Source organism: Epinephelus lanceolatus, chromosome 10 (genome assembly GCF_041903045.1).
Source record: "Epinephelus lanceolatus isolate andai-2023 chromosome 10, ASM4190304v1, whole genome shotgun sequence".
NCBI lineage: Eukaryota > Metazoa > Chordata > Actinopteri > Perciformes > Serranidae > Epinephelus > Epinephelus lanceolatus.
Genome location: NC_135743.1, coordinates 2,670,131 through 2,695,447, shown reverse-complemented (window position 1 = coordinate 2,695,447; position 25,317 = coordinate 2,670,131). Strand labels below are relative to the sequence as shown.

The window sequence follows — 25,317 nt, the reverse complement described above, 5'->3', positions numbered from 1 at the left end:
TGAATGACTCTTTAATTTTCAGTTAAAGCAGAACATGCAACACATCACACAAACAAACCAGGGAAAAAAATCAATACAATAAAGTATCGCAATATTTTTGTGTGGCTATATCACACCGTTACACAGTGCCAAAGATCAATTTATTATTATATAATATTACAAATACAAATTAAACTTTACTAGAATAATATAATCAGTTGCTTTTTCAGTTCACTAGACACATTTTACTGCTGCGAAAAAAATGGCTGAAGTCAGACGAACAGACTGAAAACTTTATCTTGTTAGATAAAACAGATGTTGACAAAGTTTTCCTTTTTGGGAACATAATTTAGTGTTGAGAAAAGGTAATCATTTGCAATATGTGACAATATATTTCATCACAACACTTCATCAGCATCCTAAACACACCTCAAAACCCAGTGGCCTGCCTCAAGCTGAAGGTTTGGCCACGCCCCTCACAGTCCCCCGACCTAAACATCATCAAACATCCGTAGATAGAGCTCAAACAGCAGAGCATGAAGACGGCCCAAAAAGAAATCCTCCAAACAAGAACTGAAAGACTCTGAGCTGGATACAAGAAGGGTTTGGAAGAAGAGGGCGCTACTGAGCACTGAGCATGCAGGGTGTCCAAAGTTTTGCTTCAGGCTCTTTTCATTTTGTGTTTTTTTGTAAAAGATTGAAGTTAAAAAAGAGAATATTGAAGAAATTCTCCATTTTTAACTTCATAACTTTAGGCTCAGTTCGTCTTATAATGACTTACTACTCACATTTAATGAAATTCTGAGCAGGGGCCCAAACCTCTACCCTGGAAATCCAGAGTTCTCACTGGAGCACAATTTGAATTTGCTCAGCGAGTCACTCTGGCAATCAGTAATGATGCTCATTACCCATGCCGTTGGCGGGCCAGAGGCGAGCTAAACAGATGACGACAGCGCTGCGACGACGAAGTCTGGAATCGGTCAGTAAACATTGCAAGATGGCTACGGATGAACACCAGTTGTTTGAAACGGCTTTGGCCGCTACAATGAACGAGTTAGACTTGGCTTTTTCTCTAAAAGAGGAACAGAAGACGGCGCTCGAGTCTTTCCTTTGCAAGGACGTTTTTGCTGTTTTGCCGACCAGATACGGCAAGAGTCTAATCTACCAGTTAGCTCCGCCGGTAGCTAAGCGTATACGTGACCCCGTGTATTGTTCTGATTGGTCGTAGTGTTATCCAATTGCTGCAGTGATATTTTCAAATGCATGCTTGGTGCCGCCCCTCGAGTTGGGCCATTTGCATTACTCATAGCCAGACCCTAAATCTTTCTAGATTTGGGTCTGGATTTCCAGGCTAACAAACCTCAGCATGCTACTCTATTTCTTTGTATGGTCACCTGCTCCAGACACACTACTGCAAGTGTTTACATCACATACACTGCTACATGTAGCTACATGCTAATGTCAGGGAAACATGTAACCTTTGTTGCTGCTTTGAAATCATAATCCTGCTGGAACATGTTTGGTTGTTTACAGAAGCTGTTATTGGTGATTCTTCACAATAGAAAGCGCCTCTATTGTCCGCTGCAGTCAGTCCCCAGCAGCAGAGACGGTGCAGAGACGCCAAGATACAAAAGACCTGGAAACGCTTATCAGTCAGAGCAGACTGGGCTTTTTCGAGGGGTTGGATTAAACAGGCAGGAGCTAGAACGTAGCATGTCAGCGGGTGAATGCACAGCTCAGTCCCCCGGAGAAAATATTGACACTATATGTTGCTGCAAACCACAGATATGTTTCAAACACGTACATACATATCAGAGTTTACATAGTGACGCAGTACAGAAGCTGATGTCAGCTAAATTGAATAAAAACCTGAAGACGGTCTTTCCTAGTTCACTTTTCATACGTGGGATGTGAAGTCTAAGCTGTGTCTGTGAACATGTATTATAACCAGGGGTACAAAGTTTTAAAAGTAAGGTTAAATATAAGGGAAGCTTTCCACACAAGGCTTTATAAATGAATAAAAGACAGTGCTGTTCTCTGCGAACTTCGAGAGAGGGCCAGCCCACTTTTTCATATAAAATGCAGTGATGGGTAAGATACCGATCCCCAGTGATAAAACGTAAGGCACTGTGAAAAACTGCATTAAGAGGTTTCAATGTGGAAGCTGAGGCATGCATGTATATGACATCACCAAAATCAAAAACAGACATTATTGTGGATTGTACGATGGTCTTCCTGCTGGGTGAGGTGAAACATGATTTATTTCTGTATAAAAAAACAATTCTTACTCTTAATTTCTTTGAAAGGTGTTCCACATGGGTTTGAAAAGAAAGCTTGGTGTCCAACCAAATGCCCAGGTATTTATAAGACTCAACAGTTTCAATTGACTCACCATACAGGGTTTGAATACTGAGACAGGAGTCATTTAGTTGTGACCTTGTGAACCACATAGCTTTAGTTTTACTGGGATTCAGGACAAGCTTGTGGGAAATAAGAGACAACTGAAAACAGTTCAAAGCAGATTGCAGGCTTGCAACGGCTGATTTAAGAGTGGGGCCAAAACTGTATAAAATTGTGTCGTCCGCATAGAAATGAGCATCACAAAGTGGTGAGGGGAGTAAAATGTTGTTAATATAAAGAGTAAATAAAAGTGGGCCCAGGATGGATCCTTGTGGAACACCTTTGCCCAAAGAAAGAGAGCTGGATCTAGCACCATCTGCAACTACCGCTTGTGTTCTACTTGAAAGATAGTCAGAGAACCAGCTGATAGAGAGACTGTCTAGGCCAATGGATGATAGTTTGCCTAATAAAATATTATGGTCCACCGTATCGAATGCCTTAGACAGATCGATGAAAAGAGCTGCACAGTGCTGGTGAATATCAAGGCCGTTTATAATATTATTAACAACAAGTGTTGTACAATGGCAGCATTTATCCTGGTGGTGAGTTGGCGTACAGGTGTTCCAGCAGAGAGAGTCCGAGGAAAATAAAGTGTTTTTTGACCTGACAATGAGCCGGACAAATGCCTTTAATCTACCAGTGATGACAGAGTGGTCTGATTGAGATAAATGAGAATGAGTGTTTTTTCACACAGAGTTAAAGTCAGGTTGAACATGGCCAGATTCAAAGTTCAGATCCCACTCCTCCTCTTCATCCTCCTCCTCTTCCTCCTGGTCCTCCAGCAGCAGCTTGAGTTCTGTTAATAACTGTGTCCTTCCCGTGGAGACCAATGTTAATGCCTGGATGTTTATCCCTGCAGTCTTTAACTGAGTGTGTTCGTCCTTCTCCTCCTCGCAGTCTTCAGTTCCTCTTGGCTTGGTTCAGTCACAATCTGTCCTCTGCTGTGAAACCTGTTCGTCTCGCTTCACTGACCTCAGAACAGGAAAAAAAAACCCACCTGAGCAGCTCAGCTGTAGATGTCAGAGGAAACAGTGCAACAACACAGTGACTTCTGCTGCTGCTCCAAACTCTAACTGTGGAAATGTTGAATAAAACAACTATATATGAAATGATTAGGAACAGATTTAACAGAAGTGTGTGGAGGATTTAGGGGGATAGGTTGGCAGTAGTGGAATATCATATGTTTAATTTAGTGGTTAATCACCTTAAAGAGGAAGAAGCATTGTGTTTTAGTTTCCTTAGAATGAGCTGTTTATATCTACACGGAGTGCCGGTCCTTGTCTATAGAGTCCACCATGTTTCTACAGTAGCCCAGAACAGACAAACCAAACACTGGCTCTAGATAGAGACATTCACGTTTTCACGTTGGGCATTGTAGTAGAAGCCCATCTGCCACCAACAGCCTTGTAAAAACACGTGAAAATTCTTTGTCACGTGAAATGTCTTCATTCTTTCCTGGTGTAAATCAGCTGCTCAGTCTGTTTGTTTCTGAGAGGAAGAGACTCTGTGGATCATTCAGCTCCTGAACAATGAACACTGAAGGAATTTGAACCAGGAGAAGTCTCAGCTGGTTACGATCTGTAATCTTCTCCACTAGATGGCACTATCTGACACACTGAACCTTTAAAGGAACAGTTGCACATTTGGTGGAATCATCTTGCGGGTGATGACAGTGTCAAACTACTTTTAAAACATACTGTATGATCTGTGTATTACTCAATACAAAATACTTCATTAGTTTCACAAGGGGGGAAACTTAACGACTGCCCAGGTTCATTCTGCAATAAAAACAATAAATTATGCTACATGCTAACAGCTGCTAACAGCAGGTGGAAGCTTAAGTTTACGCTGCTGAGATAACGTTATAATCTACAGCTCAGATTGTTTAACTTCTGATATCTGGATCAAGTAGTTTTGATAGAATTCAGCAAGTTTAGTCTGACGATTTGTGACAACTGTGATTATAACATGTTTAGAAAGCACTGAAAAATGATTTTACTCTTTGTTTTTGACATGAAAATACCTTAAACCTACAATATGTAATTTTCTGCTGCTAGGGGTCTCAAACCAAAACAATAACAGAAGACGGAGTTGGATGGGATCATGGGAGTTGTAGTCATATAACAGATACAAATCTGATGTTCCTCACTCCGTGAAACCGAAACCGACCGTGGCAGCTCTCTTCTTATCCCAGATTCTTCTGGGATCGCTTGGTTGACCCGTACGTTTCCGTTTTACTGGCTTGTTTACCGGGACAGCTTCAGTGTCAGAAGGTGCAGCAACCGTCAATGCATAATCATGATCCATGACGAGTTAGCTTAGCCTAGCAACAGTAACGTTCATTCTCTGACGTCTCATCCAGTCTGCCTCTTCTTCTTCTCCTTCATTTAATGGCTATGGTAACTGGAGTTACGTCGCCATTGACATGCGACCTAATGACACGGTCGGTAACTTTTAATAATATTTCATATTTATCTGGGTTTGAAAAATTGTTGGAAACATTTCTGATAATCAAAGTACACAACTAAACAAAATATATAATATTGGTTTAGTTGTTTTTAGACATTTTTATGTGGAAAAACTACATATTATACCTTTAAGTGTTTAAATAGGATGAAATAAGAACAAATTCCTCTGAATTCTCAAATAACAGGTAGAATCTCACATCCTGAACTCCTTCAATACAACAGTGACCTTAACTTTGCATTTTCTTCTGTTGCTGTTGCAGCTGCAATGAAACACAAAACTTCCTATGTAAGTTTCAAAATAAAAGCTGACCAGGAAAGGGAGGGATTCTGTCTTTAGAGTGTCTGAGATGCTTTTAATGTGAAACATCTGTACAGGAAGTTTTAAGTCTCAGTACCTTGACAGCTGTTGAAAAAAACAGCAACGTAGAAGTGGAACAAATTAGTGAATGAGAAAAGTAGTAGTTCTGTGGTGAGCGACATGACTGCTGCACTAAAGAAACTGTTGCTGTGAAAAAATACAAGGAGGCTCTTTACTAAATATGAATCTATAAAACAAAGGAAATCAAAAATGAAGACTTGAATCTGTGCTGGAGGGTTTGAAGCTGCTCTTTAGGAAATTAATTCTAATTCTGCTCGACTGGTTGAAGCTCCGTGAATAAAACACATCTGATTTATTCTAGTTTAATGGAAATGTGTCATTTACATGCAAATCAATCTGACACATCGGAAATGTTTTAACATATGAATAAAAAAAAACTGCTGACATTTAAATTCATTTAATTTGTTCTGCATCAGTTCTATGTTTTTTTAATTAAACATGAGATATAAAGTGTGGAGACAGCTAAACTATAAGTAGATTTATATACTGTAAATATGTTGTCGACAAACTGCCACTGTGGGTTTTGAAATATGAATGACAGCATGTTGATGTGTATTTATTCATGAATGCGCTCATGTTCTATGTATGTACATATTTCTACATGTATCTGCAGGTTGTCATGGTAACAACCAATTTACATGAGGAGGCCTCAGCTGTCTGACGGTCTGTCGTCATGCCGACTCTTTGGTTCATTCTGGTCATCAGGGTTTGTTTTGCAGCCTTGTTGGTGGAGGATGATGATGATGATGACGATGATGATGATGACGACGATGATGATGTCAGACTTCCTGTTCAACACTTTGAACTGTAGTTCTGCAGATTTCTGGTGCTGGATCAGATTTTTCGGGATGTCTGTTGGTGATATTTCAGCTCCCCTGAGGATGAACCCCTCACATCATCATCAGGATGAAGGACAGACCTGTTTGTGAGTCTGTAGCTTAGCAGCACAGTTTGCAGCCACACGTTGTTGCTTTCTTGAGGTTGGGGATGAGTTTCTGCCTCAAGTTCAGTAATTCAGGTGTCAGCACACGATCTCTCAATTAAAGATTAAAAGCAGTGAAACTGTCACTCGGTGCTGAAAGCATTTGAATCATCAGCAGAGATGAGGCTGTGGAGCCGTCAGTGGACATGAAGCACTGAAAACAGTGGCATTGTGAAAGAGCCAAAGATGAAAGTAGGAACTGTCAGGTGATGTGCAGCAGGCCAGCTGTTATTGGAATACAGGCAGGGGCACGACGTTTTCAAAAGTGGGCCCTCTCATCCACACCCGACGGGGGATCCTTTTACGTTTTTATACGTCTTGTAAATATCCAATTAATCATATTTCCACATGTATTGTGTATCTGCTGTTAAAACCTTATATTCTGACATTAAAAAGTTGAGGTAGTCACACGTTTGTCCTGGGCTGAAAAAAGCCCTCCACTGAATAGGGAAAAACAAAATACAACATTGATTGAGGAAATTACTGCAAAGTATTAAATCATAAGATTAAATCAGGAGTGAACAGATAATTCTTTTCTTCGTTCATTCATTCAATCTGTAATCAAATATTGACTAAATAATGTGCAGAACTAAAACAGTGTCAAGAGTTTACGGCTGTCAACTCTCAGTTTTCCAGCTATACCCAATTAATGGAATTTTAATTTGAAGTTTAAGTTTAGTGACCCCAGTATGCAGAAATATTTAAATACACAATTTTGAAAAATGGCATTGTTCCTTTTTCCCTCGCCAAAATGTAGCGTAGCTTGGAGTGTTATTTGGCCCCCTTTCTGACAAGATAGCCTGACATGGTTGGTACCACTGGATGCCTCAGGTCCTCTTGTTTGATATAATACCAGTGTCGTCACTGTAGCTTTAAAACTGAGCTAATACAGCAGGTTGTGTTCCTAAAAATGACTCTTCATCATCTTCAGCTCTGCCTGTCACACCTGCTTCTTCTTTTTCTTTTGCTAGAGAGATGGGCCGATGTGTTGAAATGATCAAATTACTTTATTAATCATGTAAATACATATAAATAGTATTGTCAGTGATTTAAGTCAGTAAGTAAATTATTTTACTTGATCCATTTCAAAGGTCAACCACACACCTTTTCATGGGCCCCTCTTGACCTTGGGCCAGGGGCTTCTGTTCCCTCTGACCCTCCCGATGATGTGTTGTTGCTGTACTAATACCAGTAGTAATTTATACCAAAGAGCTAATAATAAGCAAACGTCAGATAAGAGCTGAAGGGATTCAAGATTACATTGTCACCACTGAGTTTCGCTGCTCCACATGGACTGTTTACCTGCTTTTCAAATGTGATTGGTTAATACCATTGCTGCCTATGGAAATGCATTTCCCTCTCTGTTGTACAGACCAGCTCCTGTAGCAGCTCTTCTTCTCTGCTCCTATAGCAGCTGGACTCCTCTCCTGTGTGTAAAGAGAACTCTGTAGCTGTTGTTGTGTTTCATGTGTGACGATGAATGAATGAGGAGAGACTCGTTGAGTTTCACGATCTACAAACCCATCATTATAAAGACAATGGTCAAAAAGATACTTCCTGGTGAAGTATCTTTCATGGTCACAGCCCTGTCCACACATGATTTGAAGCCAACACAGAGAAGTAGGAAGTTCAGATCGTTCAGTAAAAGTAGTAATAACTTTGTGTGGTCATCTGTTGACGAGCTGCAACGCAACATGTCCAGTGTGTGCTAGGGGCGGCACTTGAAGATTCTGTAGACATATGCTGATCTGTTTGTGGAGATCAGCTGATATGTGACCAATGAAAGTAGTGACGTGTCAGTTCAAGAGAGAAATGAACGTCAGAGAGACGTAGGTTTAAGAGATGAAAGCAACTTATTCGTCAGCTAAGGAGCTAAAGATAAAAGCAGTACGTTGTCTCTTGATGTGTAAGAGCGACAGTCCACCCCAAAATCATAAATAGGCTACATATTTTTCTTTTCTCACTGAGGTGCTATTCATCAGTCTAGATTGTGTTTTTTGAGTTGCAGAGTGTTGGAGCAAGATGTCTGCCTTCTCTTCAGTACAATGAAACTAGATGGTAAAAGAAAAAGCAGCAATGTTCAGAAATCATGACAGTTATTCAAGATAATCCACAGACCTTGTTGTGAGCAGTTTCATGTAGGAACTATTTTCTTTCTACTGAACTCCACCCACCAACCGTATCTCTGCACAGAACGAAGCGTAAATCTACTCGTGGATGAGAGCCTTGTGTTGTGCGAGATGTAAACATTCATGGCGTCCTCCTCGGCTGACCTGTAACACTAGCTCAGTCAGGCTAGGACGGTTAGCAGTAGATACGAACTTCCTTCGACTTCTTCCCTCTTGAGTTTGTGAGTATGACTTGACTTGTGACTTGTTTGACCTGAGCAATGTCTTGACTCGACTTGACTTGCTCAGTTTTCCCCACAGTGACTCGGGACATGCTTGAAACTTGAAGGTTAGGACTGAGACTTGCACTCGTGACTTCCTCCCACCTCTGACAATTAGAGCTCTTTAGGATTCAGGGCTCATTACAGCTCAGAGTTTCTTATAATCAAGCGCCTCATTAAGACTCTGAGCTCGTTAAGATTCACGACCTGTTGAGACTGTTTTTAACTCAGACGTCACAGCGGAGGAAAAACCACATCTTTACTTCTTCAGGATGGTTTTCTGCAGCCTGGTCATGTCTCAGCTCCCACAGCTCAGAGTGTGTGTGTGTGTGTGTGTGTGTGTGTGAGTGATATCCTGCCATTATAATCCCATCAGATCACCTCCACAGACTCTGTTGTGCTTATATTAATGGAGTCGGAGCCGCTCACGTCAGGAGAGACTAAACTGCAGAGATACAGTGAAACAAGATAAAAATACAGGATTTGAAATAAAATCTCAAATTTATGATGTGTAATATTCTTTGTTGTGTTGTTTCTGTGTTCAAACCAGGAGACCCAGCAGAGCCTGAGGCCCCTCAGAGCCCTCAGGGGCCCCCAATGATCAACAGCAGCCTGCTGGAGACCAGGATCAAACACCTGAGAGAGTGAGTCTGAGTGAGGCTTTTATTTTGTAGTTTTGATATAACAGGAGCCCTGATGTGTGCAGAGCGCCCTGCAGTCGATGCAGTTTGAATATTTTGCACATATTGTTCTCCGTCGTTTCAACAAGGCAACAAACCTCTGCAGCTCACAGCCATGCAGCAAAGAAACTTCCTCTGGTCCTGGTTCTGCTGAACTCTGACCATAAAACTCAGGATTCTGCAGCCTTGTCTTAAAGCTGTTTTATTCAACTAAATATTTGCAGTGTTTTTCATAATAACAGTAACATTTGTTCTTTATGTCTAATAATCCTGATGTCACAGCTCACTGTTGGACTTGTGATGATGTCTCCTGTTGGTAATCATCTTCATGTGTGTTTAATCAAGCTGCTGACGACTGAGCAGGTGTGTGCACCTGTGTGTGCAGGCCTCACTCTGCGCTGACGACAGTCCAACATGGACTGAAATGTTTCCACTTCTTGCACATTTTTCAGTCTGTGCAGCCCTGCAACATGTAGAGTACAGATTGTTGAAGTCTTTTTTTGTTCTGTTTTGCTCCATGATGACATTTCTTTGTGTTCCACTCCAGAAAACAAGACAAACACAGGACAGTTTATTAAAGAGCAGCTCATCCTATGTCTACCATTTAACTGACAAAGGAAATACAAATTGGTGCAACGTGGTTTGACTCTGTAGCATATCTGTGGTTTGCAGTAATGTACAATGTCAGTATTTTTTTCTGGGGATTGGGCTGAGAGTCTCTTTAAGCTGGTATTCTAAGCTATTTTAGTGGGAAACAAAAGTCCCATTTCTATCGAGCAGTTCAGTTCGGTATGCATTGTTTCTGTCTCCACAGTAAAAGTTGTGGATGGTACCAACAGAAGCGTTCCGTACCGTCCCCATGTTTGGTCCCCCCTCTGTTGGAGTACCTAGCACACAGATCTGGTACTAAAAGGTGGAGCTAGAAACCCTGCAGTCTGATTGGTCAGTAGAGGACGCTCACTCTGGTTTTATGTAACCTCTGTTCATACATCAGTAAACTACAACTATAAAATGAAAGAGAAAAAAATAACTTCATTCACTGGGCCGACTGCCGGCAACTTTTAAGGTGGAACGTTAACTTGTAATGTTACTCAATGCATGAGTTGATGACGTGAATCCATCAGCACACCTTAAATTTCACTGTGACAACTTTGAGCATCACTTTAGTTTTTATATGACACACACTTTTAGTAATGACTTTAAAAATATAGATTAATTTGGAGCGGATTATGTGAAGGTCATATATTCTAATCCTCACTTCCTGTGGGCTACAGCAACACTAAACCCCTGAGCTTGCCTGAGAAGGACTAAATGCACAAAGCTGCTATTTTTAAATATCCCATGGAGAGAGACTCTCACTGCAGCCTGTTCTATTTTGTTGTGAAAATGTGGGCGTGCAGCCTCGTTCTGTGGACGATAAACCAGGTGCAGACTTCCATCTGTGTCACCGCTGATGAGGAAATACAGCGAGTGCTGGACGGAGCAGTGAGTGACAACAACCCCGCCCACATTTAAGAGGACTGTCTGAACACACCGAGGGTCTAGGTACCATGTCTGAAGGCTTACTGCTGGTTCCACAGGGACTGGACTGAAAGGGTTTGGTGGAGACGGGGCTAAGGTTGTCAGTGAATGTCTCACTGATACATTCAGGATCCACATTTTTTGACTTCCCAGATACGTTTATTAGCAACAGTTCCTCATTGTGTTGATACATGTAATGCGGCTGACTTTATGTTTTCTGCAAAACACAATTCAGTGCCGCCCTCCTGTCGCCTCACAGTCAAGAGACGGCTGCATTCTGTGTGGTGTTTCTGTTGACTGATATTTTATTTAAAAAATATATTAAAATATGTTTTTAACTTGTTTAGTATTACTTTGACATTTCCAGCATATTTCTGACTTGTTTCTTTTTCTATAATGAACGATATAGAAACAAACTGTGGATGTAACAGACGGGGAGCTGTGGCTCTGCAGTCTTCTACTTTAATGATGATAAAGCTGACCTTAACTTTGACTTTGCACAGCGTCTTTCCTCTGCTGACTTTCTTGTTTTGGTTTAAGGAACCAGCTCAGACTTAAGCTCCATCTCTCAGCGAGCATCTGTGAAAGTTTAATTTAAAATAATCCAATTATTCCAGACAAACATGTTGCCTGGAGCCGCAGCGTGTCGACTGGGTGGATCACAATGTGATAGGAACTAGATTGGGTTTGTTTGTGCAGATTAAAATGAAAGAAAGCTGAGAAAACAAACACACACACAGATAATGAAACACAAAGATGTTTTAATAACGGCTTTGCTCCAAAAACACAAACACAGAAAATTTAACATGACAACAAACATTTTGACGAATTGGAATCCAGTGTGAGACACAAACACAATAACGGCTTTAGAAACTTAAACAAACACACTGTACACCTGTTATTGTCTTCATCAACCCCCTCCTCCTCCTCCTCCTCCTCCTCTCACCTGTAACCAGTAAAGGAGGACTTATCTCATGAATGAAGGTAAAAAGGTGTAAACACTGTGGAATAAATAGAAACAGCCTGAGTGAATAATTGATGACGTACATGAAGCATGATGAGCTGAAAACATGAGATGTGAGGTGATGAGGAGATTGTCACCTTCCTCACATTAAAGACCCAGTGAAATGAAAAATACATTTTCCCAGTTTGTATCCTGTGTTCCCGTGTTAAATAATCGTCGTTTATATCTTGTTAAATCAATCAATCAATCAATTTTATTTATAAAGCCCAATATCACAAATCACAATTTGCCTCACAGGGCTTTACAGCATACGACATCCCTCTGTCCTTATGACCCTCACAGCGGATAAGGAAAAACTCCCCAAAAAAACCCTTTAACGGGGAAAAAAAACGGTAGAAACCTCAGGAAGAGCAACTGAGGAGGGATCCCTCTTCCAGGACGGACAGACGTGCAATAGATGTCGTACAGAACAGATCAGCATAATAAATTAACAGTAATCCGCATGACACAATGAGACAGAGAGAGAGAGAGAGAGAGAGAGAGAGAGAGAGAGAGAGAGAGAGATGCAGGTAATGACAGTAGCTTACAACAACATTATTGAAAGTAATAATAATATAGTTATAGTTCTGGTTAAATGCAAAATGTATGCACAAAAAATTCTGTGTTTTTACGTCATTTCTCTGTAAAACAGTTTCAGATGTTTGATGACTCATCCTGAGCTCAGGAGCATTCACAAATGTTCATTGAATCTAATGAGACTTTGGGCCACAAACCAGACCAGTTATATAAAATCACACTCCACTGTTTGTGGGGAGCGAAAGCCCACTGGACCAAAACCCACCAACATCTGGCTTTAGTATTTAATTGAAAAAAGCTTATAAATATATTCCTGGGACAAATGACTCTGCAGTAGTAACAGGTGTTCATCGGCTTCTGCTAAGGTCTGTGTCCAAGCATTGCTTAAAAATTAGTTGGCATCGAGTTCGAAAGAGAGACCAGTGTTAATTTTGCTGACAAAGACTATGACAAGGTCAACAACCTTTCAATGAAGAAAACGAGACGATCACGCTATGAGCTAAAAATAGATCTAATTAGAATCTATGCTTCACATTCGTTGAGCAGACGTGGCTGTTGGCAGTTTTTATTGGAGCTCTCTAACTCACCTCTTCTTATTTTACTTCTTTGAGCTCTTTTCTTCCTCTTCATCAAGCACTTTACGTCTTCTTCTTCTTTGTCTTTGAGCTCTTTACATTTTCTTCGAACTCTTTATGTCTATTTCTTTGGGCTCTTTTCTTCTTCTTCAAGCTCTTTACTTTGTCTTTTTCAAGTTCTTTACTTTTACTTGAAGCTCTTACGTCTACTTCTTTGAGCTCTTGACTTCTTCATTGAGCTCTTTTCTTCCTCTTCAAGTTCACCACTACTTCTTATTCAAGCTCTTTGCAACTTCTTGGAGCTCTTTACATCTACTTCTTCAAGCTCTCTTCTTCTTTGAGCTCTTTACTTCTTCCTCCAACTCTTTTTTCTCCTACACACTTTTTCTTCTTCTTCAAGTTTTTTACTTTGTCCTTTTCAAGCTCTATTCTTTTTCTTCTTTGAGCTCTTTTCTTCTTCTTCTTCTTCTTCTTCTTCTTCCTCCTCTCCTTCTTCTTCAGTGGTTTAATGGCTCCAACTGGAGTGAGCTGAGCAGGCAGAAACACAAAAAGTAGTTTCATCCCAAACTGACACTGAAACAAGAAACAAACCAAAACCCTCCAGCTAATGATCTGAGCTCATCTGCAGTCGCATACATTTCCTCTCGGTGAGTTTTCATCTGATTCATTGATTAAAGTTTTTATTATTTTATTCACATTTTCCATTCAGCTGTTTAGAGTTCAGTCATTGGTGCTGAGAGATCATTTAAACCTGCTGCTCTGCTCTGATTGGCTGCTGGTGGAATGTGGGGTCATCTGATTGGTGGCAGGTGGCAGGGGTTGATGAAACTGCGAACCTGGTGCTCCCTGCTTCAATTAGGGTCAGCTCGTCGCCATGGTAACAACATCAGGCACATGCACACACGCATGCACGCGTGCACACACACACACACACACACACACAGCTGCTCGGTGTGGGAATTAAAGGCTGTCAGCTCCTCATAAAACACACAGGAGGAGGAGGAGGAGGAGGAGGGTTGAAGAAGAATAGAGAGTCACACAGTTCAGAGTTTCAGCTGCTGTTGTGTGTTTGGAGCTCTGAGAACATTCAAGTTCTCTCAGGTGTTCTGATAAAGAAAATTACTAACGTCCCAAAAGATGACATTTTTAATCTTCAGCAGGGAAGTTATTATCTTGTTGGCACCAGATTAAAAATGATCATCTGTCGGGACGTTAGCAAGAAAATAACAGCTTTAAAGCTACAGGTTGTGTTGATAGTTTTGGTGGGTAAAGATGAAAATATTGACGGGTTAGTCCATCTGCGCTCTTTTAGGGGTTTTACAAAGACAAACATCCTCTCAGCGGACAGCAGGTAGCAGTGATGGAGGCGGGGGGTGGGGGTGGTAAACGTTACAAGTAACACACATGACTAAGAAAGTACATTATTTAAAGATGGAGTACTCTGTTTCCACCAAACCCTTTCAGTCCAGCACCTTTGGAACCAGCAGTAAGCCTTCAGACATGGTACCTAGACCCTCGGTCTGTTCAGACAGTCCTCTTAAATGTGGGCGGGGTTGTTGTCACTCACTGCTCCGTCCAGCACTCGCTGTATTTCCTCATCAGCGGTGACACAGATGGAAGTCTGCACCTGGTTTATCGTCCACAGAACGAGGCTGCATGCCCACATTTTCAGAACAAAATAGAACAGGCTGCAGTGAGAGTCTCTCTCCATGGGATATTTAAAAATAGCAGCTTTGTGCATTTAGTCCTTCTCAGGCAAGCTCAGGGGTTTAGTGTTGCTGTAGCCCACAGGAAGTGAGGATTAGAATATATGACCTTCACATAATCCGCTCCAAATTAATCTATATTTTTAAAGTCATTACTAAAAGTGTGTGTCATATAAAAACTAAAGTGATGGTCAAAGTTGTCACAGTGAAATTTAAGGTGTGCTGATGGATTCACGTCATCAACTCATGCATTGAGTAACATTACAAGTTAACGTTCCACCTTAAAAGTTGCCGGCAGTCGGCCCAGTGAATGAAGTTATTTTTTTCTCTTTCATTTTATAGTTGTAGTTTACTGATGTATGAACAGAGGTTACATAAAACCAGAGTGAGCGTCCTCTACTGACCAATCAGACTGCAGGGTTTCTAGCTCCACCTTTTAGTACCAGATCTGTGTGCTAGGTACCCCAACAGAGGGGGGACCAAACATGGGGACGCTAAGGAACGCTTCTGTTGGGACCATCCACAACTTTACACTGTGGAGACGGAAACAAAAAATGGGGCATACGAATTAAACTAAAGTAGCCTTGCGGATCAAGAAAAACATCCTGTTCATGTTTCAATCAACAGCAATGAGAAAATGATTCTGGCCCAAAGCCACAACACCATCAGCCTCTGACCTTTGGACAGTTGTGGCTAACGGGGAATTCAACCCCAATCAGTGAGACAGGGCTGCCAGTATTAATCTGAGACTGTTTGATTTAAAGGCTAATGTTACAGTTAATGAGTCAGCGGCTGACGTCACTGATACATTGACTGTGAGGAGTCAAAACTGCAACAAGTCATCCAACTAAAGTTAAGCACGTACTAACTTACTGAGTCCTCTTCATCCTCTGTAAGACTGAAGGCTGCAGTGAGATCTGTCCATCACATTTTGTCCTTGTCAACACACTGCTGCTCTCCCCACGACAGCTGTGTCATGTCCAGTAGACACCAGCTAGCAGGGCAGTTTCTGGCTTTTTTGGGGCCCTGTGCAAAATCTTGTTTTGTCCCCCTGTTTCAATCACTCATGAATACACACCAAATCTGCTTCATATGTCATGTGCATATATGAGACCAAGTGCTTGAGAGCTTATTTTAACTTCACTTTGAAGGCTCTAGATCAGATCTGGGGCTCGAGGGACTCTGGGACACAACAAGGTCATATTAAGTGAATTTGCTCCAAGATGTGTGTTGATTCATTTGGAAGATTGATGACACACAGTTCTCAAAGAAGGCTTGGCTCTGTGTCAAAGGGGCACACTGGGGGGGTTATATGTTCATGTTGGAAAACATTTCTAGAAAGGCTGAGGAGCATTGTGATGCTTAAACATACAAACTTCAACCAAAGTTTGTATGTTTATATTTGAATACATAAAGAGCGCTGCAGGGAGGCTACAGAACGATATATAAAACAAAACATTAATAAATAATGGAACCTTTATTCTAACTCCTGCTCTCATGTTGCAAAATACACACAAGTTAATACATCAATCTGTATTAACTGAGACGTAATGGACTTTAATTAAGAGATACAGAGTGTAAACAGACTTAATAGAAAGCAGAGCCATGCAGCAGTGTGTGATTACAGTTTGTTTGTTTGGTCCGACTGTAGAATAACAGACATAATTAAAAATTAAGCATTAATTGACTTTGATACAGAATGAGCACATTTTCACAACGCGAGCCTCCGTCAGTGTGCACTGAGAGAGGATTAGTCTGCAGAGTGAAGACTGAGCACACAGTGCACCTGCCAGCTTTCACTGCATTTAAAACTGTGTTTCTTCTGTATTCATTGCCTGATGTGTGTGTTATATATTCAGAGTTACAGAAAACATCAAATAACATAAAACTGAGCAGAAGATGTTTAAGCTTTATCAAACGAATCCGTTTCACATGGTTTAACATCACTTGCACTTCATGAAATCAGCCTGTTCTCACTTCTAATGCATCAAATACGACTGTTTTGTAAATGGACCTCGGCGTCAGATGCCTACGCACACAGGCATCATTTATGGCGGTATGATACGCACCATTTGTCTCTGAGGCAGACGGCACCGTGGTGTAAAGAAGAAGAAAGTCTGTATATCTGCAGTGGATGGATCAAACAAACTCTGGACTGTCACCTGCAGTTTGAACGTCCACAGCTGACTCAGGAAGGTACCTAGTGCTTCATGTTTTGAGTATGTGGACTGGACTGTCTTCCTATTGGCTCACAGACATGAGGTCTGCAGTCGGACCTTTATTGATTCAGCACTTAAAATTTGTAATAAACGTTGAAATGAGTTATTGATTTCAGACAGACTTCCTCCAATTTCCTCTCATGGTCACCTGTAGCTCATAACCTTTTTATCCATCAACACAAACTCCCTCAGCTGCTTTGTTTTATCAGGACTGGCAGGTGTGGACTCACTGAGGTGATGTACACTGAGCAACATGAACGCAGCACTCTGCTCTCATGTTTCACAGGTGTCATTTAAAGGCACACTTCGCAGGATTTGTCACTTACTGTTTGTAAACACAACATTCACACCAGGCCCCTCCCCCTCCTCAGCTCAACGACACTGAGAGAGCAGCGGTGAGCATGAGAGTGAATGAAGAGAGGGAACGAATCAGTGAATCACAAATGAAACATTATTTTCTGATTGTTTCACAGCAGTTACGCTCTAAAGCACAAATAAACAACCCAGTGACAAAAACGTGTTGATTAGCTTTCAGCAACATGTTGTACATGTGTTATAAGAATCACAGAAATCAATAATCAATAAAACAAGAATAACAGTTGAAGTTGTTCAGAAAAATAAACAATAAAAGAATATATCTCATTTTAAAGTAATAATAAAATGTACAAATTAACTTTTTAATTGAACTAGAAATGCACCTATTTTGAAATTCTAGGCCGATACTGATACCACTGTTTAAAATAACACTTTCACCAACAGCCAATACCGTTGTTTTAATTTTGGTGTTTCTTTTGTTATTTACTCTTCTTTTGTTGCCACGGAAACACAGACATCTACACTATAAAAAATAAATGAACAGTCCTTTGTTACACTTCACACCCTTGAATGAGCACAAATTCAATAATACACATTTATAAAACAACCTTTAACACGACCTTCTTTCACATGAAAAACATCTTTAAAAAATAAGTAAAAGCCTTTTACTGTATGTGATCCATCATAGTTCATCTCTAATATCTAGTTCATAGTGCTGTGAAAACATCAACACATTTCTTCTTCAAACAGCAGATTTATTCAAGTTTCTCACCAAAACCTCCATTTTACAAGATTACACTGAACACATCATGAGAACGTTGTAATGTACCTTTGCCTAATACTCATTTTAACTGAACAGAGCTTGAACGCTTTACAATGTAAATCAATGGAACCACCGTCAGCTGTGCGTTGTGGCCACCAGCTGCTTAAAGGTAGCGATAACTAGCTGCTAACAGCTAACAGCTAACTTAACAAGCTTGTTTTTTTTATCATGTTCTTTCTCTGCACATACACTCCTCTCAGTAGTGAAGTGGTAGTTAAGTCGTTTTGACGTGGAAAAGATACAGCGTGTTTCAGAGTTCATGTGACGTGAGATAACTCTGCCCATTCCCCCCCCCCCAGAGAGCAGGTAAAGTGTACCGAGCTGAGGAGGGGGGCCGGGGGGCGGAAGGAACCCAGAAAAAAAAGCCGTCTCTAATATTTACTCGGCTTTGATATGTGGTTATATTGTTGTGTCTCATTTCACAGTAATATTAGTAACAGTATCAGTAAAAAAGTAGTAGTTATTTTGTATAGGGGGGTGACAAAGTAATTAAGAGAGATGATTCGGACTGGGTATTGGACCGCAGTTGGTTGTGTTTGCCATGACAGTCGTTTGGTTTTCTATGACAACAGCAGATGTAGGATGCTTTCACTTCGATGGCTGCTCACATTTTGTCCTGAATCAACCTGGAACATAAAGACAGAAGGAAAGATTTGGCTTCAAACGGAGACAACGGGAACTGCATTTCGTCCAGTGTCTCCTCTTGCATCTACAATCACACTTCAGTCTCTGGAGGAAAAAAAGAGAAGATGATGACAATGTTTTCATCTGACCTGAGAGCTGCTGTCTGTCACACTGAGAGGAAGAAGAAGAAACACCGTTTACCTGCTGACAGCAGCTCAAACACAGAGTCAAACACCTGTGACGGGCTCAGATAAACAGAAAGGAAGTCAGCCGTCCTGAGCCCCACCCTGTCAGTCACAGCACCTCCCCCAGGAGGAGGAGGAGGTGATGAAGAGGAGGTGAAGGTGGAGGAGGAGGTGATGAAGAGGAGGTGAAGGTGGAGGAGGAGGTGATACGGAGTCAAACAGCCCAAAGATATTAAGATATTCGCACGACAACAACCAAAATGACTGTCATGATTACTACAGTGAGGAAACACACACACACACACTGTCATGTTTTTCTATCAATGTGAGGTCCTTGAGAATGACAGTAATTGTGAGGACTTTTTAGTGACTGAGGACAAATATGACCAGTGGAAACATTTTTGAAAAGTGAGGATATTTTTGAAAGTTAAAGGCAGTTTTGATAAGTCAGGACTTTTTTGATAGATGAAAGTCGGGACATTTTTACAAAATGGGGACATTCTTGGAAAGTTAGGACATTTTTCAAAGTATGAACATTTTTACAAAGTGAGAACATTTTTGACTAGTGAGGGTAGTTTTTGGTGATTGAGGACATTTTTATAAAGTGGGGACATTTTTTGGAAAGTGGGGACGTTTATACAAACGATTCCAGCAAAGACAGAAGATTGTTGACAAGTATTTTTGTTGTGTGAGGATTTTGTGACAAAGCAGTGACATTTTTGAAAAGTAAGTACATTTTTACAATTTTTTTAGGCAGAGGCATGCTTTAGGGTTAAGCTTGAGGTTAAGTTTAGTCTAAGGTAAGGGTTAATATCCTATAATTTGTGATGTCAGTAGTCAAGTATTGAATTACAGACACACACACAGAAACACACAGAGATATATTCCGTCCTCCTGCTGAGCTGTCACTCAGGTGGAGCGTGTACTGAAACAGCAGGTCACATGATCAAACACGAACCAGACGACCTGCTGCTGTGAATCTATTTGAGCTCATTTTAAAATTCAGTCTGAGCTGAAATCCTGCTGAGAGTCTATGGGTTGGTTCAGTCCATTTCTCAGTTCCTAAGAACATTTCTGAGACAATGAAGGGTCACTTAAAAAATGAGTCGCAGTTTAGAGTCTACTTTTTCTATCAATATACAGTCTAGTTTTAAATAGCAGAGAAAAAAAATCAACATTATTTCAGCTTTAGTTTTAGATGAACAAAGAAAATGTGGTCTACATGTTGTTGAAAATACCCTTGAGGTGCAGTTTCTTTATGTTTTCAGGTTTACTAACAATTGTTTTTGGAAGTTGAAAAATAGTTTGAAGCAGAAAACACAAAATCCTAATATATAATAACATTTAATTGGTTCATTCTTTTAGATTTTAAAGTGAAGTCTGTGAAAACCAGAAGCTCCACGTGCTGATCTACAGATTCACCAACTGTAGGCACAAAAAGACAGATAAATACTTTATTAAACCCCAGAGGCAAAACCTCATGTCACTGCAGCAGTGCCCAAATGAAACCACTGCAAAGAACACAAACACTGACAAAAGAGTTGAAAGTTAAAAGTATGCCCTTAAAAGATAGAGTGTGCAAATTACTGTAAGGTGTTCAAAGTGAATGTAATTAAGAGTCATAAGTTAAAAAGATGTTTGGCACTTTGCCAGAATTTAAAAGGAAAGCAACAGAGGAGGAACACTGCTGGAAGGAAAACTCTGATGCTGAATATGGTTTATGACCTGATCTTTAGTACATTTATTTTTCATGCCAAAAGAAACAGAAAATGAGCGAAACTCACATGAAACCAGGAGGAAGTCGGGGTGAACTGATGGAAGTGTCTAAATGCTAAACCAGAGACCAAAGTTGTTGTTTGCTGTTTGTCTCCCACCAACAGACACAGCTGCTTTCTTTTCAATCATTCAATGGCGAACACAAATTTCTTCTTCTAAACCCGGGGGCTACAACCTTTACTAACAAAAGAGGCATTTTTGCCCCAAACAAAGAGAAAATAAAAAATGCCTGGAGCCACAAAAACAAAGCCTTATATTGAAGGTTACGCAGCCTGTTAGGGTTTCTACCATTTGTTTCCCCATCCAAGGTTTTTTTAGGGAGTTCTTCCTTATGTCTTTTGTGAGGGTCCCAAGGACAGAGGGACGGCATATGATGTAAAGCCCTCTGAGGCAAATTGTGATTTGTGATATTGGGCTTTATAAATAAAATTGGATTGAAATTAAGTCTAAATTAGCCAACAGGTCTAAATTAGCACACATTAATATGTTTTAACTCAACATGGTCACTATGGAGTGGTCTGTTTAATGATTATTTGGTTCTCTAACTTTGCAGTGTTGGTGGTGAAAGCACATGAACCTGTTCACACATTATTAAATCCTCTTTTTTTCCCCCTTTGTGGGATTAAGAATTCAAAGCTATCTGAGCACGACCGGCCAGCGATTGAGGTTTGGCAAAACTTAGGGTGCTCTCACACCTGCCCTGTTTGGTTCAGTTCAATCAAAACATTGTTTTCTAGTTGGAGCCGCGCCTCGTTTTCAAACTGTATGGTTTGACTAAAATGAACAATGACAGCAATATAGTCCACGATGAGCAGCGCTAAAATCAACCTGCGTAGTTGTCCCTCCATTGTGACATTAGAAAGTGTCACATTTATCTTGCAAGTGTACTCTTCTTCAACGTTTGCTTTACTTCCTGGATTTTTCCCACATGGAAATTCTGACCAATCGAGCAGCTTTCTCACACAAGGCATTTGATCTGGTCCTCTTGTAAATGCTGCCGTGAGAACACGAACCAACTCTAGGCAATTATACAACTTTGGAACAACATGAGTCCCTGATTCAGACCAAAGGAGACCACTCTAGGGCTGACAGCAGCCTCAGAGGAAAAGACACTCGAGGCCTTAGAGTGACGGAGCAAATTTTAGTTGATGAAATGTTGAAACATTTTTTTATTCAGTGAAGAGGCTACACACTTTTACAATTGAAGAATTTAAGAATCACTTTCAAGCAACAACAGTGATGAATGAACATTAAAATCTTAATTTATTTCTTTGACGTCACAGGGAGCCACTGCAGAGGGGCCAAAAAGGCCACATGTTGCTCCTGACCCAAAAAAGACACAGCAGAGCGGTAGTGAGATGTCCTGACAGACACCCTCTTTAATTGTGAGACTGTAGATTGATGTCGACTTCTGTTGTGTTAATTAAACCCGAGTGTGTCCTCCCTGCAGGTCAATCCACTGCCGTCTGGGTTCAGACGTCTTCCAGAAGCTGTACGAAAAGCTGAAGGAGGCCAGACAGCGTGACAGCGGCGTCCCCGAGGCTCTGAGTCACCTGGAAGACAAACCTGATGATGGTTTCCAGGTGGACCAGCTGCTCTTCTACGAGGAGGAGCTGCAGAGAGTGAGACAGCTGCAGGAGGACAGACCACCTGTCTGACTGTCTCTGAGAAACAACTGAACTGTAGAAAGAAACATCAGAGCAACAAGAAGCTGAGGAAGAACCAGGTGTGATGTATGACAGGTAAACTGTGAGCTGTAACATAAGAAACATTATACATAGAAATGATTTGAGATTTTACATTAATTCATATTCTACCCGGCAGTTTATAAATTAAAATGGGCTCCACTTCTACATTAAACTGATGAACACATTAATGCATCAATAATTATTATCCAATAATATGATATATTACTAACAGCAGTGCTCTGTGCTTTAAGAATATTTTGATTAGGGCTGCTCCCTAACAGTCGGCCAAACGTTAGTCGACCAGGAAGGTCATTACTCAGCAAGACTTAATTGGTTGCTTAGTCGCAGGAAAAAAAAAAATGAAACTCTATGAGGAGCTGCTCCTTGTCAAAATAAATCCAAACCTATATGACTGGACCATGTGGGACTTTACTTTGAAAGGACAGACACAGGAAGTGTCCACGCTCAGCAGTCAGACAGGAGTCAGGTTAATTTCCAGGGCTGGTACCTGCGGTTATTCCACAGGCTAGTTAATAACATGTCGGGCAGGAAATCCAAAGTGTGGGATCATTTTGAGAAGGTGAAGGACGAACCCAAGGTGATATGTAAACTCATCTTCATTGGTCGACTACAAACATGACGTATCATCTGAAACATGGAAGTAGCTACATGCCCATTAGCCCACAGCGTCATTAACAGGCGGCTCGCTCAGTGTGTGACGTGCACTTGGAGATAAAATATAGGCCTATATTAATGAAGGTTCATTAGTACGGTTTGTATTTCTCTGTAATGTAGCACAGTGTTAACAATGTTACTGATACTATTCTTTCTCACACCTTCAACTCAAACCACCAAAATATATCATTTCATCATTACATTCATATCAGAAACATGCAGGAGACTAGTCCACTGATGGACCCTAATGAGGACTGTTGGTCCACTGATGGACCCTAATGAGGACTGTTGGTCCACTGATGGACCCTGATGAGGACTGTTGGTCCACTGATGGACCCTGATGAGGACTGTCGGTCCACTGGGAAGATTTCAAATCAGGGTCAGCCCTTCATTTTGATGCTATTTTGTACTTTTACTTAAAGCCCCTACAAGGAACTTTCATTTTGAGTTGATTTTGGCGACCCTGTGGACAAAAGCGGTAGTGTTTTGCCGGAATGAAGCCTACATTTCCCATGAGCTCTAGCGCGTATTGTCGTAAAGACGCTTACCTGGCTCGCACATGTGTTTGTTTTGGGGATGAATGAAACAACAAGACGGGAAAACTTTGCCCCCGCTCCTATCGGGGATCCCAGCTCACCTCTGCCGTGACCCAGCTCCACCTCTCCGGCATAAGCGCCACCGCCGCCGGGGTAAACGCAGCGGTTGGCTGGTAAGGCTGAAGGCCTGTTTGGCGAGCACTTCCACGGCTACTTGGACTGAGTATGGAGCGGTGCCTCGTCTCTTTATTTCTCGGCACTCGCTGGACCCTGTCGGCGCCTGGCTGGTACCTGTCGTTGGCCCGGATAAGGTGTTCCAGCCCCGCGGCCCCTGCTCTCCTCGTCCCCACTGGCACGGGGTGAATCTGCGCAACCTGCGGCCTCTGTGTGTGGCTCCCCGGACAGCTAACGCCATGGACCCACCGGCTCCTGCCAGGATTGGGCTGGTAAATGCTAGATTGCTAGGGAACAAAACGTTTATCCTGAAGGATTTCCTGACTTCCCGAGGATTGGATTTTCTCTGTGTGACTGAGACGTGGCTGACTGTTGGTGAGTCCAGTGCTTTCACAGAACTTTTACCCGATGATTGCTGCTATTTTAACTCCCCGCGGACGTCGGGTCGAGGAGGAGGAATAGCGACTATTTATAAGAGTCACTAAATGTAAGCAGCTAGGTAAGATGACGTGTGCCGTCTGAGTGCCGTAAATCGTTTCGTCCTGGAAGCGACCTGGGGCGGACCCGGACACAGTTTCCTAAAGGTATGGATATACACTATATAGAAATAGCTTATCTTCACAGCGATGGTCTCATTTGCTGTTGTAGGTCACGCACAGACATCAGAGACTTTTGCATATCCAGTTAAAAGTTCCTTGTAGCGGCTTTAAGTAAAAAATTGAATGCAGGCTTTTACTTGTAACAGAGTATTTCTACACTGTGGTGCCACTAATTTTACTGAAGTAAAAGATCTGAGTACTTCACTTTGTAAGTTTCAGCACAGACTGATCAATACATACACTCTCTGATCTGCTGTTTGTGTTTGTTGACATCAGTCTAATTCCTGCAGACAGCTGGTGTTACAGTAGCTCCGCAGCTACATGCCTGACTGAACTGAGAAGTACATCTAGTGGTAGAAGTGGTAGAAAGTAGGTCAGCCAGCACACACAGAGAGTTCAGATCACAGTCTGTTGGAGAGCTTTAGATTCACTACGAGGGACTCTGAGTCAGCTGGTCACCAGGAGTAGAAACACTGGAACAGAAATTAACTTATTTATTATAACTTTGCTGATGTTTGATCAGCTTAGTGTCATAATGTGGGCAGTATGTTAAATGAATTGTGGTAAACTCCCCCCGTGCTTTCCAGTGCTCAGATTTTCACTGGCTCCAGGGCTGTTGGTCAAACTACATATTGTACTTCTTCATTTTTGTGTGCACGTCACCACTGACACAAAGAGACTAGAAGCAGATGGAGAGAGAGACCTGCCACCCCCCCCCCCCCCCGAAACACAGACCACACTATGAAACTAAGCACTGTTGATCAAATTTAAACAATAATTCATCTACTGTGTTGCCTTGTTCTCACCTAACAACATGCCTTCAGAAACATATTTTAGTGCACTGTTTAGCTGTAATACAAGAGGAACAGGAAGTGGGTGCCATGCTGTTTCCTCCTTAAAAATGGAGGCTGAAATACTAAGAAAAGTTTAAACATTAAACATGGACAGAGATTCTGTAACTGTGTCATCTGTTTCTCGCCTTAAATGTTTTAGCTTATGGTTTCACTGTAATACGAGATTGTTTGTTCACGACCAACCTCCATATTGTTTCCTGTGACAAACTGGCCAAGCTCGCATTACTTTA

The 25,317-nt window shown here is 41.3% G+C and overlaps 1 protein-coding gene across 1 annotated transcript in view; it reads left to right on the top strand.

Annotated features, from left to right (window-relative positions):
* nek11 (NIMA-related kinase 11) overlaps nucleotides 1-24,944 on the top strand; it is a 119,432-nt gene extending 94,488 nt beyond the window's left edge. The window contains exons 15-16 of the mRNA XM_078171275.1: nucleotides 9,148-9,241; nucleotides 22,012-24,944. Coding sequence (XP_078027401.1) covers nucleotides 9,148-9,241; nucleotides 22,012-22,219 — 302 coding nt within the window. The 3' untranslated portion in view covers nucleotides 22,220-24,944. The remainder of the gene's footprint in view (nucleotides 1-9,147; nucleotides 9,242-22,011) is intronic.
* The last annotated feature ends 373 nt before the right edge of the window (nucleotides 24,945-25,317 follow it).